Genomic DNA, 22224 nt, shown 5'->3' on the forward strand with positions numbered 1-22224 from the left:
AGATACATCTCAAGGATGATGAATAGAAACAGAATGCACTCGAGCTAACTTGAGTCTCATAGCAAAGGGTCTGAATACTTACGTAAACAAGGTATTTGTTTTTTATATATTTGCAAAGGAATAAATAATACAAAACCTGTTTTAATTTTGTCACTATTGGGTATTGTGTGTATATTGCTGCGAATTATGATTATTTTTATCCATTTAAGAAAAAGGCTGTAACTTAACATTTGGAAAAAGTCAAGGGGTCTGAATACTTTCCGAAGGCTCTCTAAAATCATTCAAATCTGAACCAATTTTCTATATAAATACACAAGAGAGGAATAGCTGATAGGCAGCGGAGGCCAGATGCTTCATTGTGCATTAAAGAACAGTTGAAGATACGCAGCTCAAAATGCTCCCCTATTGATCTCATTTAGGGACCATGACATGATCCTACCTAGACTACCCAACAACAGCACAATCTAATTAAGAAATTGCATTACTTTTTTTCAAGTGAGTACAGTTGAGTAGGCTGTAAACTGCAGTGAAAATTACATTTGTCATACGGTTCTCTCTGCTACCGCATGGCAAAGGGTAGTGATGCACCAAGTCTGGAACCAACAGGACACTGGCCTGAACAGCTTTTACCCCCAAGATTGCTAAATATAATGAGCAAAAATATAAAAACGCAAACATGTAAAGTTTGTCCCATGTTTCATGAGCTAAAATAAACAATCCCAGAATTTTTCCATACACACAACAATATTATTTCTCTCAAATTCTGTGAACTAATTTGTTTACATCCCTGTTAGTGAGCATTTTATCCTTCATCAAGATAATCTATCCACCTGACAGGTGTGGCATATCAAGAAGCTGATTAAACAGCATGATCATTACACAGGTGCACCTTGTGCTGGGGATAATAAAAAGGCCACTCTAAAATGTGTTTTGTCACACAGCACAATGCCACAGATGTCTCAAGTTGAGGGAGCGTGCAATTGGCCTGCTAACTGCAGGAATGTCCACCAAAGTTGTTACCAGAGAAATGAACATTAATTTCTCAACCATAAGCTGCCTCCAATGTCGTTTTGGAGAATTTGGCAATACGTCCAACCGGCCTGTGTGTGTTTCCCTACGCTCCCAGTAGGCCCAGCTATTCAGGAAATCTTAAGTTCCGCCTACTTTCAGATCAGAGTGGCTATTCCTCGACCTAATGTTCAATATAGCCTAAATATTTGTCATTTTACTTTGAAAATGTATTACCTTTTGTGTGGCATTAACACAACTAGTCAAAATGTTTTCATCTGATTGGGCTACTTCAAAAGTCTTATGTAGGCTACCTGCTCACGCTCATCCACTCCACTCAAATATAATTCCAGCATCCAAACTGCGCAACTGCCATTCGATTAATCTGTTACAAAACACCAACAAGTTTAATGACATTCGGAGACTGTCAAACCAAGTCTTTAATACTGAGTAGGGAGGGATGCATTTTCTGTTGGTCGAGAATGACATACAGTGGGGCAAAAGTGTTTAGTCAGCCACCAATTGTGCAAGTCCTCCCACTTAAAAAGATGAGAGGGGCCTGTAATTTATCATCATAGGTACACTTCAACTATGACAGACAAAATTAGATTTTTTTTTCTCTCCAGAAAATCACATTGTAGGATTTTTAATGAATTTATTGGCAAATTATGGTGGAAAATAAGTATTTGGTCACCTACAAACAAGCAAGATTTTGGCTCTCACAGACCTGTAACTTCTTCTTTAAGAGGCTCCTCTGTCCTCCACTCATTACCTGCATTAATGGCACCTGTTTGAACTTGTTATCAGTATAAAAGACACCTGTCCACAACCTCAAACAGTCACACTCCAAACTCCACTATGGCCAAGACCAAAGAGCTGTCAAAGGACACCAGAAACAAAATTGTAGACCTGCACCAGGCTGGGAAGACTGAATCTACAATAGGTAAGCAGCTTGGTTTGAAGAAATCAACTGTGGGAGCAATTATTAGGAAATCAGTCTCCAGATCTCAACCCCATAGAAAATCTGTGGAGGGAGTTGAAAGTCAGCCCCAAAACATCACTGCTCTAGAGGAGATCTGCATGGAGGAATGGGCCAAAATACCAGCAAGGGTGTGAAAACCTTGTGAAGACTTAGAGAAAACGTTTGACCTCTGTCATTGCCAACAAAGGGTATATAACAAAGTATTGAGAAACTTTCGTTGACTTATTTTCCACCATAATTTGCAAATAAATTCATTAAAAATATCCTACAATGTGATTTTCTGGATTTTTCTCTCTCATTTTGTCTGTCATAGTTGAAGTGTACCTATGATGAAAATTACAGGCCTCATCTTTTTAAGTGGGAGAACTTGCACAATTGGTGGCTGACTAAATACTTTTTTGCCCCACTGTACTCAATTGTGGGATTGACATACTTGATTGTGATGTTGAAACCGCAAACCATAATGAAAGTTCAAAGTCAGTAATTGGTATGTATTGCTTATTGGTTGTGTGGTGCATTGGCACATAAACCTGCTGGTGGAAAATGTGTTTTATTTATTATATAAATATAGCCCATGGTTGTCTGCAGCTGGCTCTGATGTAATGTAATGATACAGGCAGGGAGAGAGTGAGCAAGTCCGTGGTGATCGGCGATCCCTCAACCTTCTGTTCCGTTAGCCCAGTGTGGCATCAACAGTCTAAAAAAAAACATGCTGAAATGGTAAAGTCGATATCCACAATTATAAACTCAGGGTTGCTACAATTGTTATTTATGATGGTACTATGTTAAAATGTACTCTGAGGGGGGAGCAATTTTTTTTTTACAGTACCTTTCACATACTGTATGGGCCACAACACTCCTCACAAAGGCACTATAGACAAAATTGTAGTAACATGCTCATGCTGCTTTGTGACAACAGCAGCCAAAACATCTTCCATTATTCAACACTCCCATCTAACAACTCCCCCGCAGAGAGTTACCCAACATCCCTCCTCCTGTTCAGTCTAAACTGACGAAAAAAGTCAAAGGCAAAATGCTTGGCTGGAGTGATGTCAGCGTGCAGCGTTCCAAAGAGCATCCGGGAATGTCTTAGACACAGTTGATCCCTGGCCTGGAAGGTCACCGTGGCTTTGTCTCAACCAACCAGGAGAGGGATTTACGCTCAGGCCATGTGGTTCACGGCCTGTGATCCTCTCAGGGGGTCGTGATGGTGACAGCGGACAGGCTGAGAGGGGTCTCTGACCTTTTCCTCCAAAGCCACCACTCACCAACCATACCAACAGATAGCGGAGACTGTGAAAGAGAAAGGGATGGTGATGTAGATATCTCAAAGAGAAGGACTGCCACACAACTGGGTTGTAGTCATTAGGGCACACCAAAAAACAAGTATTTATTATTGGACAAGTTCAGGGGAGGTAGTCCCTCCCACTTTCAGTCTGATGCCTAATAAATACAAAGGCAGGGGTAGGTAGACTTTCCTCTCCCCCTCTAGCCTTGCCCAGTGACTAGTGTTAAGTAAAAAGTCACAGAGTACATCCAGTTTGATTGGACTGCTGCCAAGCTGCAGTCACTGCACCCTACCTGTGCTAGCCTAGTTTCCCTGGCTCGGCGTTTCTGGGGCAACCCAGTCAATCCACAAAAACAGATGTGTAAAAATCCCTGCAGCGAGGTGTGTACGTATGAGAGTCACCTAGTTGTACTTCAAAGCTTCCCAGGAACACCGTGGCTTTTCATTCACAAAAAAAAAGAAAAAAAAAAAGTCAACTGTAACTGACACTCACTTTGTGCATGTGGCTGTGCTATGAATTACCTTAAAATTAATCCTAATAACAATTATACTAGCATTGGCTGAGGTGCAGACAGAACTCACACGTCGTGCATGTCAGAGAAGAGCAGGTTCTTAAAATGTTCTTACATTTACTTAGAGTAGTTAAGAGAATTTGTTTGGCATTAACCTTGTGGTCATGAACAGCAAGACACATGCAGATGAAACAGTATGGCTTGTGTTTTTACAACTGTAAACATTTGGAAAGGAAACATTTTGTAAAATAGCCCTACATGAAGAAACGCCAACCTGACATCAAGACCAATAAAGCACTAAATAAGAGGCAATCACAGAAAAATACAATCATTGTAATGCCATTTGAAGAGAAAAGAACCTGTTCCAGTTCCACCTTTAAACAAAATAGGTGGCCAAATAGAGAATGCTTTTTCAAGGCAAATCATAGGCAAAAAGTACAAGAATATAGTTCATGTACAAACTCTAATTTCAGCTCCACTTAAAAAATAAAATAAGAAGTGGAAAAATCCTGGAGAGGTCTTGTTGGGCATGCAGCCTTGACCTTGTTGAGGCATTTCGCTTTTCTAAAAACCGAGTGCAGCGGTGCTCAACTATTGTTACTGGCCATAAATGTCGCTGATTCATTGTGATGTAATGTTACAACAATATGTTGTGAAAATAAGACTAGATGTTACGTAATTCCATGGTCCACTTAATGGACATGAAAGAAGAAAAAAAATACTATCAGAGAATTTGTTTTCCACAGAGTGAATGACGCAACGTCGTGTTTGTTGACTTTTCAGGGTCTGAGTCACTGAGTTTCCAGGAGTGTGTGTAGGCCTGTGTTTTCGAAATCGGCTTATTCTAATCTTACAGTAACAAATCAGTGTCCTCTGTCCTCCAGCCTGGCGTCAATCACTATGAAGATCAACAGATACGAGAACAATTCATAACACAGACCATCAACCAGAAAGAGGTTCTCCAAATAAAAACACTGTAAATCACGTGTATTACAGAACGAGAAAACAGAAATATGCTCAGCATTGTGTTAATTACTCTTTTCTGAATATTAACTTTATTCATCTTAAAATTTCTCCATTTCAAAACACACAAAACAGGGCCTGGCCAATGATGCATTGCGCTCAGGGTTTCCGTTAGCCGGTAATGGACGGCTTTTGGCCTATATTTTTTTGTTGATAAATAAAACATTGGCCCTGGCCAATTGTCCTGGAAAAGAAAAATATATAATATATATTGCGAAATAATGCCTTTTAGCCTCTTCATTGATGGAAATACATTTGACTGGTCATATTTATCATTCTATTAGGTTATTTTACATCATTTAGTGGAATTAAATTGGCAAATGTGTAGGCTACAGTATATTTGTTATGCATCTTATTTATCATACCCGTACAGCATAGAGCTTTTGAGAAGATAATCTGTCAAAGAATGAGAGCTGCTGTTGGGTCACACACCACTTTGCAATGAGCTGGAGGCAGTAGGCTATGCATTTCCTTTTAATACATGAGGCATGTCTTACCTTTCTGGAAAGTAGCCAATTAGATCTCTAAATTTCTAATGGACATTTTCATCTCCGTCACATGAAACCTCTCAAGTGTGTGGTGGCCTTTTGACAACTGCGTTTTCCCGCTAATTGCATTATGGAACAACATTTGTGAGTAGCCTACTGCCTTCGCTTAGGTGAATAAATAGTTTATTAACATTTTAAACTAAACGTTCTGTTGCGTCAGACTCATTGCTTTTTAATGTTTTTATTTCATGTAGCCGAAGCCTACTGGATGTATGAATTTAGGCTCCATCGTCCCACGACTGTCCTGGAGTCGGTTTGGAATAGAATTTTTCAAGTTGACCAATAGAACGGGTAAACTTTTGTACTATGGGGGATAGTAGATTGACAGGCTAGTGATTCTGCTGTTAGTTACTTGTCTAGCTGGCTGAGGAAAAGTAAACTATAGACAGTTATTCTAGCTTTACCGTTGCATCCTCGACTTTTCATATTCTGTTACTATGAATTACCATAATCTAAATGTGAGTCGTCATTGTGAGCACCGTGGGTGGACACTAATCAGGTTACACACCCAATGCACACGGGATCGGCAGATTACACAAATGTCTGGTAAAAAAAAATGTTGCTGGTTACATTTTCCTAACGGAAACTCTGGTCTGGCTGAGCTAACGACTGTCATCCATTCAGCATTTCACCCACGATCCAGTGTCCGCTCCCCTCACTGGAACACCTCGTCCAGGGTAGAGGGGTGGACGTCAGTGGCCTGCAGGCTCTGGAGGAGCCTGTGGACTGTAGCACTCCTCCCCTGGCTCTGCCTCCACTGGATCAGCCCTGCTAGCACCTGCCCGTGCAAGCTCAGAGGATGGTCGGCACGGCAACGGTACAGCGCCCCCGTGGATAGGCCCAGGTCGAGGAGAACCGACTCCCACTCCGACCCGATACGGGATGCCAGCCGGGACAACTGTCTGTCGGACGGGACCTCTCGGAGCTTCACCTCTGGAATGTTCCACTCATCTTTGGAAGGGAAGGAGGGAAAGGTGGTGGGTATGCATGGAAAGAGGGAAATGCAGAGAAAAGAGATGGGAGGAAGAGAGGTGGAGTAAGGAAAAGGTGAAGAGAGAGAGAGAGATTATCAATATCCATTTAAGAAAAACATGTTGCTGATTCATTGTGATGTAATGCTACAACAATGTTGTGAAAATAAGATTAGATGTTATGTAAATCCGTGTCCATTTATTGGACATGAAAGGAGGAGGAAAAATACTTCCACAGAGAGTGAACGTCACAATGCCATCGTGTTTGTTTACTTTTCAGGGTCGAAAGAAAAGGCGTGTTTAGGAGTGCGTGTAGGCCTGCATGTTTTCAAAATCAGCTTGTCTGATAATGACCCCCGTTTAGGAGAGAGGGAGCGATAGTGAGATCTTGTGGTGTTTTTTTTTTTTTTTTTTTATCTGAACATGTTGCATAACAGAGGTGGGCAGACCAGGAACACTGTTCCTGGAAACCACTTTTTATAATAGAGTCAGACCAAAACCACATCAAATACCAGGTCACCGTCCCCTGGCTGAGAGTGGGGAGATGGAGAACAGAGCAGGCAGGTTTTCAAGTATATTTTTTCCTCCAGTTCGTAGACCTAGGCTACACACCCCTCCCCCCTTTTAAATGTCTTTCTCCCTCTTCTTTCAACACCAATCTTCTCTCCACAATATCCATCTATCACAAAATTTCCATCCAACCTTTATGCGAATAAAGTACGGAAAAAAAACATTGGTTTATGCAGATTTTTGAATATTTGCATGAAACTGTCGTCAATTGGATGGAAACCAAGCTTGGAAAGAACGGTTTTGAATATCCATTACCAATCTCGCCCCCCCCTCTGGCTGAAGGGAATGGGATATCGTAGATGTGGCTTAAGTGCCGCAGTCGCCTCGCCTCAAAATACAGTCAGTTGTTTGTCACAAATAGGATAGTCTTCTTGCCCAGCCGGTAAGGGGCTGAGGGTAGTAGAACAACTGTCCTTGGAGAGGGTATCAAAAAGGGCGCACACATGGAGGTGACAGGGTTTGCATGGTAAACAGACATGCTTTGGGGACAGCTGTATATCATGCATTGTATGTATAGAGCAGGTCAAGGTCCAGCCACATTCAGTTCAGTAGGTATGGTGGAACCAAGGACACAGATGGATGTGGGGCTGTTATGAGACGGTATAAGGAGGTGTACGGTCCGTGAGTTCGGGGGCAGTATGGTGATCAAATGGCCTAACAGTGGTCTCTCCTCCCTGCTTAGGCCTATATCCTCAATTCCCGCTAGTCCCTCTGCCTCGCTCTCTCCTTCCCTTCCACAATTCAATCTATCCTCTGTGCCTCCCGCTCTAGTTTAAGGTAATCTTTCACTCTCATCCCTCTCCCTCCACTCGGTGCTGATAGTGCCAGTTGCTCTCTTGAAACCTCAGACAAAAGAGATCACTGTGTCAGCCTGTGTTACTGCACTCCGAGCCCCCATACAAGACAAAGGATTTCATAACCCTGCCCAACTCACAGATTACGCATGTACACACACACACGTAATAGGGATGTTCCAGGTGAACTAAAGTAGTAACAAAGTAAATCAATGTGGTTTAATACAAGTTGCAACAGGGAGACACCTCCAGCACAGAAGCAGGCCCCTTATATTCTCGTCTCACTCCACCAAATGTTCTTTAAAAACCCGCTGAGAGGCTTGTAGGAAGTCACAACATCAGCTGCTACAGAATCACACTGCCCCAGAATATAATAACAATCAGTGTCCTTGGTCCTTGTACCGCCAGTCTGGCGTCAATCACTATCAACAGACATGAACAATACATAACATTCAGTATCAAGTCTAGTGACCAACTACTACACAAATGAGTGTCTCAAATAAAACACTGGACATCATGTGTATTGCACTAAAGGAAAACATAAATAAGCATTGTGTCAATATTAATGAGAAAATTCCCCACACACACACAGCCCAGCGCGTGTTTACACACGTCTGGAGAGCTAATGGTTGGCATCCAATTAAGTGGCAGTTTTGAACTCACTGAGGCGCGATGAGGGCCCCCCCCCCCCGCCATCATCTGCTTTGGGAATCCAACATACTGAGAGAAAAAACAGTTTGAGCTTATTAAAAAAAACAGTTTGAGCTAATACTGAGAGACGTGAGGGGCGGGGGGAGTAATTGTGAGAGTCTAACTCCTATAAGCTGGAGGAGGGAGTTCTGGGTCCAAAAGGTCATGTGTCGAGTTCCCAAACGAGTCGCTGACAGAGAACTGCCAAACATGACACTGACGTTCACTGATTCAAAGTTAATGAGAGTAGGCGCTCTAATGCTCCCGTGACATAGCTCATTAATTTATGAATGCATGGCAGCTGATAGTGTGTGAGCCACTTTCTTTTTCAAAGATCTTTCATTGGTCAACATTTCTTACTATTGAACAAGACCCATTATGGGATAGCTAGCAGCTGACACACTAGCAAAGCAACTCAAACCTGGGTAACAACTCCCAGAAACAGTGTCATAAATAAACCCCCCACAGAGGAGGCAGTAGGACTCTGAAGTACATCATGTTCCCTAACGCATGCCAAGAACGGTTCGGCCCAACCAAGCCAGGCCTTCATCTGTTCGCTAACAAAGGGGACACACTCAGAAACGCAGAGGGAGGGCACACTGGGACAGGGCTGTGTGAGAGTAAACAACTCCTTTTTCCTTGAAAAACCCATTTTCTGAAAGGTGCATAGGCTAATAGTTAAGATTCTGGGAGCTTTTGACAAATAGGCCTTCACTGGAGAGAGTGGGGGAGGGGGCGAGCGAAAGAGAGTGGGGGTCGAGCGAAAGAGTGGGGGTCGAGCGAAAGAGTGGGGGTCGAGCGATCGTAACCAAATAAGGAGCTGTGGGAGACAAGATAAACTGAGGAAACTGAATACTTTACTAGGAATTGCCTCTTTGAGAAAAGCAGGCGTCAATCTAACCTTCTCTCACACTGATGAGGGGGCAGGGCATGCTGACATGTCACTGAAATAAGAGTATTTAGAAGGGTATATGAGGCCATTGGACAGTTGTCCCGGTAGGTAAAGGCTGTGTAGCGATGCCTAGTTTATTCTAAATAGCAAAACCCGAAAGAAGAAACCAACATCACCATGCTGCTTCCATATTTTAATAACCAACTCATTCAGATCCATTCATCTAAGTTCCAACAGTTCCATTAATTTCTGTTCAATTCCACTTTTATCTCAGTTATTAGCGCTTACACTGCAATGTAATAACGAAGGGATGAACGATGACTAAAAGCCTGAACCCAAACCCTGAGTAGGCAAAGAAAACAATCCAAAAAAGGTACAGGACTCTCGCCAAACTACCTTGTTCATGGCTAAAGAGACCGACAGAGACAAAGTGAGTGGGAGTAATGTGTGTGTGTGTGTGTGTGTGTGTGTGGGTGTGGAGGCCTAAAATAATCATGATTTTTCTCCTCTTGCGCCGAGGGCTTTTTCCAGGAAAGTTTGTGTCCTCATGAGACTCTGGTGTCTTGTCGGAACACAAATGTTTGTTTCTGCCTTTGTAAAAATGTTTAACTCAAGTACTTAAAATGACTTCATTGAAGCCAGTTGGGCACAGTTGGCCATTTAAACTTGCTCTGGCCGTACAAGCAGCTTCTTAAAACAATTCAGCACAATGTACTATATGCTTGTACCAACTGCACTTAAACGTAGCCTCCACAATAATGTAAAAAAACAACAACATTCTTAATAAAACATTTAAACTGGTCCTGGCTAGGGCTGTTGTGGTGACCGTATCACCGCCACACTGGCAGTCATGAGTCATCATGACCGCAGTGACATTTCCATAATTCATTGAGTGACATTATCTTCAGCTAAACAGAATCTCTCACCACCATGCATTTACATCTCCTCCTCTCTCCTTTATTCCTTTCTTGAGCACCGCAGTATGTTTCGCTGCGAAAACATCTTACTATTGATGTTCCCGAACAGATTTAAGAACTGGGTAGCTGCAGGAACAAGGTTGGAGAGCCCATGACGTACAGAGTTTGGGTGGAATTTCACCAGTTGGGCAGCGAGAGCATGCTCCTCAAACAGTGGTTGGTGCGCGGAGTGAAATAAATGTTTTATATTTCTCAGCTGCTCACATGCTCTGCTATAAAACTGAAGCCTACAAAATGGTCCAGTCGGAAAGAGCAGAGCCTCCATTTACTATTTGAGTGCATACAGATGACACCGTACAACTGGCAACAGTGTCAGCGTGCATGCGCCCGGCCCAACACAGGAGTCACTAGAGTGATGGGACAAAGACCTCCCGGCTGTCAAAACCCTCCCCTAACCCAGATGACGATGGGCCAACTGTGTCTCCCGGTCACAGCCTGCTGCGACACAGCCCGGGATCGAACATGGGTCTGTAGTGACGCCTCAAACACTGCGATGCTGTGCCTTAGACCCCTGCGCCACTCAGGAGGCCAAATGATCACTTTCACACTCAACACAGGGAAAGGGTGATACCTAGTCAGTTGTACAACTGAAAGCATTCAACGGAAATACATCTTCTGCATTTAACCCAACCCCTCTGAATCACAGAGGCGCAGGGGAGCAGCCTTAAAAATCAACATCATCGTAACCCAGGGAACAGTGGAAGGACAGATTTTTACCTTGTCAGCTCGTCAATTCGATCAAACAACCTTTCGGTTACTGGCCAAACGCTCCTATCCGCCCCACAGCCACTTAATACGCGCACTCGCTCCGTAATGGGAAAAATATCATCCCTTTTTAAGTCAACTCTTTCTGTTCACCTGAAACACATTTTCTTCATTACATCATTTCTCTTTAGACCCGACTAAACTAATGGATTTATTGTGACGGTGACTTAAAAAAAAAGTAGGTGTACCAAAGGCAGCTTTTATGAATAGAGGCCTGGCAACACTAAACCTGTTTATGTTAACTAACGGTCCATTAACCTCGAGATAGGAAGTCTTTTGCAGGACAATAACCGTCTGACAAAAATGTCATGACCGTCACAGCCCCAGTCCTGGCCGTGCGATTGGTCGCCTGGCTACCTGTGAGCAGAGCAGCCAGCCTCTGACTCGAATGCTTCACCGTTCGAGCGGGAAGACTCCTCCTGCCAAGATTCCTGGAAAGCAGACGGCAGGCACTACCCTTGGCAACGCACGGACAAGGAAAACAAGGCAGCAGCACACGGCACTCTCCCTCTCGGTCTGTACCAGCATGAATTTACTGCTCTTTATCAGGACACAGCCGCACCTCTACTCCCAGTCAGGGAAGCCTCAGACTACGGCCTCAGTGTTAACTCACTATACAATGCCTTACAAGTTTACAGCTTTAACTCACACTATCCCCTCCATGAGACAAATAAATACACTTAAGAACAAGCTGCAATGAAGAATACAGTTTAAAAAAACTCACTTAATTATGCCCTGGCTAAACGTGCCAAATAACCTAGATACGGTCCTTTTAAGAACAAGCTACGACTTAGCAAGAACATATTTTTTACTCTCACTTTACAATGCTCTAAACATGACAAATAGATAAGCTCCTTCTACGAACACACTACAATCTGTTTGCTGGCCAGGGTTGTACCACTAAGTTGTCGTCTTGATAAATCGGTGTATGATATTAACATGTTTTCAACCGCACAGGAGATAAAATAAAATGGACCATCTAGATTAGATAATGTTCCTGACGGTCATATCTGATCATCATGGCAACAGATGACTTTGTAACCGTGTGAGAAGAAACGTTTCAGTCAAATCTGCTCCCATTTCAGCTATAGCCTCCTGTACATGATAGGGGTAGGCGGCAAGGTTTCCGTTAGCCGGTAAATGCTGGCGTTTGGCCGATAAAAATAAATAAATGAAAAGCCGATAATGTTGCCGGCCAAATTGTCCGGGACAAGACGAAAAATCCATTACAAAATAATGCTTTTCATTCATTGTTTGAAATACCAGTCCATTTACCCCAACTTCACAGGCAAATATACTAATAAAATCCTCAAGCTTCTTGGAAATTAGTGTCGAGAGTGTGTGCTTCTATTTTTACTCAGGCAAAAAAGACACAAGGTCCTCATAAGGGACTTCTGCTAAGTGGATAACAATTTGTGAATGTGTTGATTATCCCTGTTTCCAGTATACCCGCCGAGGGGATTCTTTCTCAAAAAAAAAAGTAAAGATTACCTCAAGAAGGCGCATTCTGAGGACAGAGTAACAAGGCTGATGCACATCACAAGCTGCTCCAAGGAGTTGGACAGTGTTGTCTTACCAACTGCAGCAGCTCACTTTGAGCAGGACAAGGTTTGGCACAAACGCAAGTAAATTTGAGGCAAATTGTGTTTGGCCTGCCCTATCCTAGCAGTTCTGCTGCCGCCCTAGGCAAAATCATCAAATGCCGCCCGCGTGTCAAGTATATGTATTGAGACTAGAATAATGACGTGCGTCATGCGCAATCGGTGCACTCCAGTGGAGCTTATTCAGTAGCACTTGGTAACAAAACATTGTTGCCAACTATTCACGTCGGAGAGTTGCAATTACTAGGCAGCCGACATTAGAAAACAGTTATCATTAAGCCACGTACACAGAGTATACCAAACACTAGGGACCAAGGTGTTCCAAGGGGATGCTGGCCCATTTTGACTCCAATGCTCCCCACAGTTGTGTCAAGTTGGCTAGTGGTGGACCGTTCTTGATACACATGGTAAACTGTTGAGCGTGAAATATCCAACAGCGTACCATACCTCATTCAAAAGCACATCAATCTTTTGTCTTGCCCATTTACCCTCTGAATGGCACACACAATCTATGTCCCAATTATCGAGACTTAAAAATCCTTCTTTAACCAGTCTCCCCTTCATCTACAATGATTCGAAGTGGATTTAACAAGTGACATCAATAAGAGATCATAGCTTTCACTTGGATTCTCTTGGTCTGCCTATGTCATGGAAAGAGCATGTTTTGTATACTCGGTGAATATCACACATGACATGAGTATTTTACCACGATATTTAAAATTATAATAATCATTACATCTATCATCATCCAGAAGCACTGTAAAAAGAGAATGAGCTTTGGAAACAAGTGCTTGCATAAATGCATGGCATGGGCCTCATTTCACAGGAGCGTCGTAAAACAAGTGTTCTCTCAATGAACCAGTTAGTCTGAACTAATTCGATTGCCGGTTTTATAATTTCTTGACTTTGTTTATTAGGCCTAATTAAAATGTTCATGCCTAGGCTAAATTAAATGAGGCCTAGATTGTAATTTAAAACAGCTGTGTTCATGTTGAGAGGACATATTGTACCAGCATCTATCCAATCAGGTGCTGACAGGAATCCCTTACTGGTGGAGACCAGAAACCATGGTAACCTGTAAACTGATTGAGAGATGCATGTTTTCTGTGTCAATCTGCATGAGCGGAGGAGCAGGGAGTGACAGCATATGTTCCAAACAAATACAGTGGTGGCAATAACACTTATTTAAGACACCCGTGTGTGTGTGTGTGTGTGTGTACTGGGCAGCGAGTGAAGCAGGGACGAGGTAAGGGTTATTGAAAAACAGATAATACCATCACATGGTTTCCAAGGCAACCCACCAATGTCATCATAACAGGAGTGGGGGAAGCAGGGGATAAAAATCACAAAGCACATCCATACATTTGTGAGTTAAGCCAAATGATTCAGTGAGAGGCCTGTATAAAAGAACACATGAAATCCTTTTCAAGGCTAAATGATCCTTTTCAGACCGCCAGACTCTCCCCACTGTGTTCAATCAAGTAGAATAAAAGCCTTTAGAAAGTGAAGGCTCTCGTCCTCTCCTCCACCTGAAACACTCTTCTCGCACTCAGTTCTCTACGCTGCTTGCGCTAGGAAATGTGAGAGCAGATTCTTTTCACCATCCTCGTCCATCCCCCCACATCCATTTATTACAATCTGTACAGTGGGGGGGGTCCAGCACAGGAGGGCGAGAGAGCGAAATGGAGAACAGACAAATGGCTTTGATTAAATATTTTTCCTAGAAAGGAGGATGCAGTGTGTGCCTGACCTCAGTGCTGCGAATGAAAACAGCTGTCAGGGAAACCAGGCCTTTGAGACTCGACACACTCACAACCTAGACAGTCCTAAAAACAGACTTCTCCCCTCGCCATTTCCCCTTTCCTTTACATCGGTAGACTGTAGATTCAAAATAAATATTAAGGCTTCCAGTTACACTGTATATGCTTATGCCTACAAGTGTTCTACATCACATGTTGAAATGTCTAAATGTTTAGTATCTGCCAAAGATAGTTAGGTTTTGTCCACAAAATTCATACAAAAGTATAGATGGGCGAAATGGCCCAAAAAAACATCTCCATTTTTACATGTCGTATATGTATGTTGATTTTGTAAATGTTCTGGCTAAATAAGCTTTGTTGCACAATTAAAAGATCAATACACTATTTCAAGCTGTCAGGAATAATCAAATCAATTCAGTGCTTGTGAAAGTATACCTAATAACCTGCTTATAACCTGCTTCTTTTTCAGGCTTTCATAAAAACGCACATTTTGTAACAAATTTTACCAGAACCATGCACATCCACTAATAATTTCTTGTAGCAGGCATTATAATAAAAATTAAGACTCTCTCAATTGATACTCTCATTTTAGTAGGGTCTGCTCTGTTCTACATTTTGGTAGTTGAGACATAAAAAGGGTATCATTATCTATTACAGTCAAATAATGTCTGAGAGTTTCGGTGTCGATATCACCGATACTGTTGGACCAAACCTCAAATGCAAAAAGCGAGTTTAAACTGCTTGTTGTGAGAGAGGAATTCGTTATCTTCGTATTTGTTGTGAGTGGCAGGGGGAGAGGCTTGGTGTCAGTGAGAGTGGGAAGGTACACAGTGCACACAGCACAGAAGGAGCCAAAAAGAGACAGAACGCTCAAAAAAATTAACCTAGATTCTTGTGATACAATTGGAACGTCGCACTAAAACAAATTAATTTAATACGTCACCCAGCCCTACAAAAAAAGTAGTAGGGGCCCTCAGTCCTCTGATCCTCATTACTGATGGGGTGAGTAGTCTGCAGGCATTACAACACAGTCGACTAACGTCATTAATGGCAGTAGCTAGCTGCTACTGGAAACCACGTAGTTTTAATTCCATGAAATAGAATTCGGGATTTAAAAAAATATATATTCATGAACAGAATTGATCAATTATGAATAGTTGGGGAATCCAACAAGGCATCGTTTAAAAACAACAATATTTTACTGAATGAAACCATGGTGTTTTGGTTGAATTGGTGGCCTTCAGATAAGGACACGCACGCCAGTGACCTCCAGGCTGGTTTTCTAATGAGTCTGACTTTTTATTCACAAAAAAAGTTGCATGTGAGAGAAAAACATGATCGATTTAATAAAAACAGAGCTAGAGTCACCGCTTGCGTCACCGCTTCGTATGGCAACTGCTTGGCATCCTTTCGCAAGGAACTATAGGGTAGTGCGTATGGTCCAAGTACATCACTGGGGCTGAGCACCCAGCCACCCAGCACCTCTATACCAGGCTTTGTCAGAATCCCCTCAAAATTGTCAAAGACTTCAGCCACCCAAGTCATAGACTTCTCTCTGCTATCGCACGGAAAGCAGTACCGATGCATCAAGTCTGGAACCAACAGGACCCTGAAAGGCTCTACCCCCAAGACAGAAGACTGCTAAATAGTTAGCGCGAAAAAGGTCAATGCAGATTTAAACTTTGTGACTCATCACATATGCTACTGCTTCTGTTTATTATCTGTCACTTTATTACTACTTATTACTGAACAAAAATATAAAAACGCAACAAGCAAAAATTTAATTTTACTGAGTTACAGTTCATATAAGGAAATTAGTCAATTGAAATAAATTCATTAGGCCCCAAGCAATGGATTTCACAAGACTGGACAATGGTCTGCGGTTGTAAGGCCGGTTGGACGTACTGCTAAATTCTCTAAAACAATGGTTGGAGGCAGCTTATGGTAGAGAAAGGGCATTCAATTATCTGGTAACAGCTATGGCGGAAATTCCCGCAGTCAGCATGCAAATTGCACACTCAAAACTTGAGACGACATCTGTGGCATTGTGTGTGTGTGACAAAACTGCACATTTTATAGTGGTCTTGTACTGTCTCCAGCACAAGGTGCACCGGTGTAATGATCGTGCTGTTAATTCAGCTTCTTGATATGTCACAACTGTCAGGTGGATGGATTATCTTGGCAAAGGAGAAATGCTCACGAAATGGGATGTAAACAAATTTGTGCACAACATTTTAGAGAAATAAGCTTTTTGCGCATATGGAACATTTTTGGGATCTTTAATTTCAGCTCATGAAACATTGAAACACCACTTTATATGTTGTGTTTATATTTTTGTTCAGTATAGTTATATTTATACATCTCATTGTTGGGAAGGGCCCGTAAGTAGGCCTAAGAACTTCATTGTTAGTCTTAGGGCTGTGACGGTCTTGGATTTTTAGGTTAAGGTAAAAAAGGGGGGGTAAAAAAGGGAGATGACAATTCTGTTTGTACTCTTGTTTACATAGATATGCATCTTAATAAAACCTTATTTGTAACAAGCCATTACACTTCATTATTATGATTCAGGATATTAAGCATAAATATTAAACAAATTAAGAAATGCCAGATTGGCGAGGAAGTCGCATTTTCGTATTGAAACGACATTTCATATTGACACTACAATAAAGATTTGCCTACCTTGTCAGCATATAAATTTATTTATTACAGTCCTATTTCATTCAAACCAAGTCTGATGGATTCTCCCACTTTTCCAGAATTATTTGCATAATGTCACAAACCCTGATGCTGCAGTCATTCGAAGGACATGGCATTGGCATTTGCTCTTCAAAGAGAAGACGTCGTAATGAGAGAACTAATATAGCCTAAGCTACTGAAAATCAGCTTTTTACAAGGTTAAATCATGACAGGAGAATTTGATTGCTATTTACATTTTTTTTTACATGTAACCTTTATTTAACTAGGCAAGTCTGATCTGATAATTTATCACTCCAGTGTTAATCTGCAATATTGTAATTATTCGCCTACCTCCTCATGCCTTTTGCACACAATGTATATAGACTCCCCTTTTTTTTCTACTGTGTTATTGACTTGTTAATTGTTTACTCCATGTGTAACTCTGTTGTCTGTTCACACTGCTATGCTTTATCTTGGCCAGGTCGCAGTTGCAAATGAGAACTTGTTCTCAACTAGCCTACCTGGTTAAATAAAGGTGAAATAAAAAAAAATAAAAAAATAAAGTCAGTTATGAACAAATTCTTACTTACAATGACTGCCTACACCGGCAAAACCCAGACGACGCTGGGCCAAATGTTCGCCGCCCTATGGGACTCCCAATCACGGCCAGTTGTGATAAAGCCAGGATTCAAACCAGGGTGTCTGTAGTGACGCCTCTAGCACTGAGATGCAATGCCTTAGACCGCTGCACCACTATAGGCCTAAATTAAAGAGATGGAGTCCAGACAGGTTACTTTAGGAAACTTTCAGAATGGACATATAGGCCTACAGAGAGAATCAGTGAACTCACATACACACCCCTGAAAAGCACCCGTCAATCAAAGACAACAGCATGTGTCAGACGCAAGAGCAAATATGACCAATTTCCTTCAAACTTTTTTTTATATATATATTTTTTTAAACGAGGCCTACCTTAGGCTTTCTGAAAGCAGGCTAATGAGTTGACAAGGAAAATATGAAGGGGACGAGCTATGCTATAGTATAAAGATGAAATTGACCATCATTCAAATAGAAACAAGTCAACGACCATAGCCTATTTATCAGCGACAATGATTATCAAGGGGGAATGTGTTAGAAAGATTTTTCAAATACTGTGAGGAACTATTATAATTTCAATGGTTGTAAAAAATAAAACATGTTTTTAAAGACTGAGAAGCCCAACTTTTTAGTGGTGGTGAGTTAAGACAATGGGCACCTTCCTACATTTGCAGGCTAGGTACTTCTATACATGCTCAGGTGCACACGCTCCATCAAAATTAAGAGGACAGAGAAACCAGATATATGCTCATTGCTCACGTCGAGCACATAACTGATGGTATGAAATAAACCCAAACTTGATTCTCACAAGCGTAGCAGGTTGTGAACTCTACAAACAATGCTTCCACTCGGAGAATAACGGCAAATGACGAATTAATACGTGCATAAAAAGAAATGAAGGTAACCAAATGGCAGGGATTTACCAGTAAATCGCCTGATTTACAAACAGTAGGCTACCAAAATGGGCATTCATAAAAGTGCATTGGGGGCCTGACACTGTATAGCCTAGGCTAATAAGCCTAGGCTAATATTCTACTTTGTAGGAGGGCGGAAATTCGGCCGGGACCAGGCCTGATCCGCGTTGATTAGTCTATAAATTAAGAAAAGATTCTGTGTCAAATTATACTATGCCAGGTTGGAGAGAATTGGCGCATTGTCCATTTGACACAACATGAGCACATTATCGGCCTCAGACCCAGAACAACCTTGCCGACTGCAGACGAATCCAACCTTTCTTAAAAGAATACCAATTTATTTACTTACTAGCAAGCAATGAAAATGTGCATTGTATAAAATAGTGCTATAGCCTATTGCGCTCTACACCCCCCTGCGCATCAAAGCACTGTTGGAAAGAGGAGATGTAGAACTTTTAAAGAGTAACTTAGGTAAATAATTGCTCATAATTGCTCATAATTATCAGTGAAATCTGCTATTAGGTCAAATGCATCTACATGAAAATAAATCTTAACTTTTTGGGGGTTTCTCCTAAAATGAACGTGGGCCTATTTAAAACAGTAATGGTCCTCAATTAGTGTCACAGCCCTAGTTAGCCTTCAACTGTTTATAAAGCATGTGACAGATAGAAATGAGATTTGGAGCGACATTCAATTCCAAAGCTATTTTGTATAGTTTCTCAGAATACAATGGATTTCTGTTTTTAAGAGTTAGAATTTCAGAAAGACGCCATGTTGACACCAAACCAGAATGGTGTTGTTATGGAATGTTTGTGCAAAGGAACGCCACATTTTTTGTGTGTACTATGCAGACATATTGCAGTTATTGTGCAGATATATTGCAGGGCAATAGGCATAAAACTGCCAACAAATGTTAGAACCATAGAATTGTTGGAATTAAGAGCCTTTTCCACCCACGCACTATGCCTTTGAAACTCCCTGACAATCTCAGGGCTGGTCAACATGTTGGTGCATTTAAAACAGGCCTTTAAGACTAATCTCTATCGGCTGGCCTACCTTTCCTCCTATCTAATTGTTGCTTTCTTTATATGGTTAAATATTTGAACATTTCTGTTCTTTATATTATCAAGTTGACTTATTACATTTTTTTTGTAATTGACCTTTAATTTGATACACTTTTAGATTATTGTATAGTAAAAAGTTCATTATTAATATGAATTCTTTAGAGTAATTATATTTATATGGTTACAACCATGTTCTACTGCTCGAGTTCCTGCACGTCTTATAGAATATTTGCACTAAAGTATTGCAGAGTACAAAAATAAACAGTACGTACACTCAAAAATAAGTACCAGCACTGGTTTGAACTTTTTACTGTACAAATGAAGAGCCACTGACAATCTAGCCTATAACGTTAGTTTGACGTCAAACACTTGGCATCAGACTCACCTGTTGGACTTTGCACAGGTACATTGGGTTGCTCCAAATCCTGGAGTAACTTGTCTCTCACCCAAGTAAACTCTTCCTCTAGGGAATTCAGAAATGTACCAAACGCTCGCGGACCTCGGGTGGGAAGGATATCCAGCAGTCTCAACGTCTTCTTCTTGTTGCTTATTTGGGACTGAATCTCGTCCACCTGGCTCTCTGTTAAAATGTTCTCCTGGTACAGGAAGTGAACTATGGTGTCCTCAATTAAAATTTGGTCGGACAGGTCCAGCCGGTGTTTCCTGAGTATTTCTTTGTGCCTCGGGTCCATATTTGTCGTGAAATAACTAGCTAGTCGTACCTAATGTCTATAAACATTTATCTCGTTTAAATATGATTGAATATGGCGGGTTAGTTTTTGGCTAACGTTAGCCATTTTACATTAGCTTGCCAGCTAGGTCGCCTTCATGTGACGTTTGGTTTGCTGCTAACGTTAACTGCAGCATATACGCAAACGTCTTGTTGTCTCAACGTCAACAAAAACTAACCTTATTACATGATTCTTGTCAACTGTCATTCCTCTTGTTTTACAATTATTTTCGGCACGCGCATCTGCTTACTTCTTCTTTGGGGTTGGGTTGGCGGCTCACACCCAACTTTTAAGGCGCATACATCGCCACCTATTGTAATGGAGTGGGAGGCCAGTCACGTCCTAACTACATAAAATGATCTTAATTTGTCCTGACATAGAGCCCTAGACACCACTTTCCTCCCCCCACTGCACCACTCAAACCCCAACCCCGTCCAGCCTCTAACCATTTCACAATCTCTCACTATCTACATCATACAATTCACAAAATAGCAACACATACTCTACATTTCCTCCACTAAACACTCATCACACAGGCCTGTTTCGTGTCTCCCTATCATCCACAACCAGACTGTAATCTACTCCACACATCATCCTCTCTCTCCACCTCTTCCTTTACTGACCCATGCGCAAGATAAAATTACCTCCCATTACTACTAGAATCCCACCCCTTTGCCAAAAATTGAGCCCTTTTGCCCAGAACAAGGACTTCACTTCACTGCGGCCCAACGGGACCTGAATATTTACAGATACTGAATAGATACTTTTGTACCGGTTTCTTATAGTATCTTCACAAGGTCCTTTGCTGTTGTTCGGGATTGGTTTTTGCACTTTTCACACCAAAGAATGTTCATCACTCGGAGACAGAACGCATCTCCTTCCTGAGTAGTATGATGGCTGGGTGGTCCCATGGTGTTTATACTTGCATAGTATTGTTTGTACAGATGAACATGGTACCTTCAGGCGCTTGGAAATTGCTCCCAGGGATGAAACAGACTTGTGGAGGTCTACAATTGTTTTCTGAGGTCTTGGCTGATTGATTTTAATTTTCCCATAATGTCAAGCAGAGGCACTAAATTTGAAGGTTAACCTTGAAATACATCCACAGGTACACCTCCAATTGACTCAAATGATGTCAATTAGCCTATCAGAAGCTTCTAAAGCCATGACATCATTTTCTAGAATTTTCCAAGCTTGTTTTAAGGCACAGTCAACTTAGTGTATGTTAACTTCTGACCCACTGGAATTGTGATAGTGAATTATAAGTGAAATAATCTGTCTGTTAGAAAAATGACTTGTGTCATTCACAAAGTAGATTGTGAAAACCAAAACTATAGTTTGTTAACAAGAAATTTGTGGAGTGGTTGAAAAACGAGTTTTAATGACTCCAATCTAAGTGAATGTAAACTTCCGACTTGTAGCTGTAGCTGTGACCCTGATGAGGAAGTAAACGGGCTGGCAATTGCACTGGGGAACGTTTGCTCTGATGACTCTTTCCAAAAATATTCTGTTTGTGACAGAATTAGCCTGTCTCATGTTTGTCTTGTAAACAATGCACCCCAGAGATGAATTGTTTATTTTTTACATTAATTTCAAACAAATGTCCACATTTTTCTTCTAGTTTTAAAAAACAAAATTGCTGCTGGATCTATTAGGAAATAGATGTAACTACAAGTATTTGTTGCTTTTATGGCTGCCTGTTCAATTCTAATCTTTTGCCCAAAAGATCTGATCTGATTGGTCAAATACCAGTTATTGGGCAAAAGATCAGAATTGGGTTGCCTGTGTAAATAAACAGCTTTAGACGGATTTATTTGTCAACAATAAAACAAAACAGTTTTCATTCTTATTAAACTAATAA

General features: G+C 41.4%; 1 protein-coding gene across 1 annotated transcript; it reads right to left on the reverse strand.

The window, feature by feature from the left end:
• Positions 1 to 2529: 2529 nt before the first annotated feature.
• Positions 2530 to 20656, reverse strand: LOC135515927 (death domain-containing protein CRADD-like). The gene is made up of 2 exons (XM_064939794.1): positions 20018 to 20656; positions 2530 to 6312 (listed from the first exon to the last, which is right to left on the reverse strand). Exons 1-2 carry the CDS (start codon positions 20322 to 20324, stop codon positions 6017 to 6019), a joined length of 603 nt encoding a protein of 200 aa, XP_064795866.1. The 5' UTR covers positions 20325 to 20656; the 3' UTR covers positions 2530 to 6016.
• Between the last annotated feature and the right edge of the window lie 1568 nt (positions 20657 to 22224).

This window comes from Oncorhynchus masou, chromosome 27, assembly GCF_036934945.1.
Source record: "Oncorhynchus masou masou isolate Uvic2021 chromosome 27, UVic_Omas_1.1, whole genome shotgun sequence".
Lineage (NCBI taxonomy): Eukaryota > Metazoa > Chordata > Actinopteri > Salmoniformes > Salmonidae > Oncorhynchus > Oncorhynchus masou.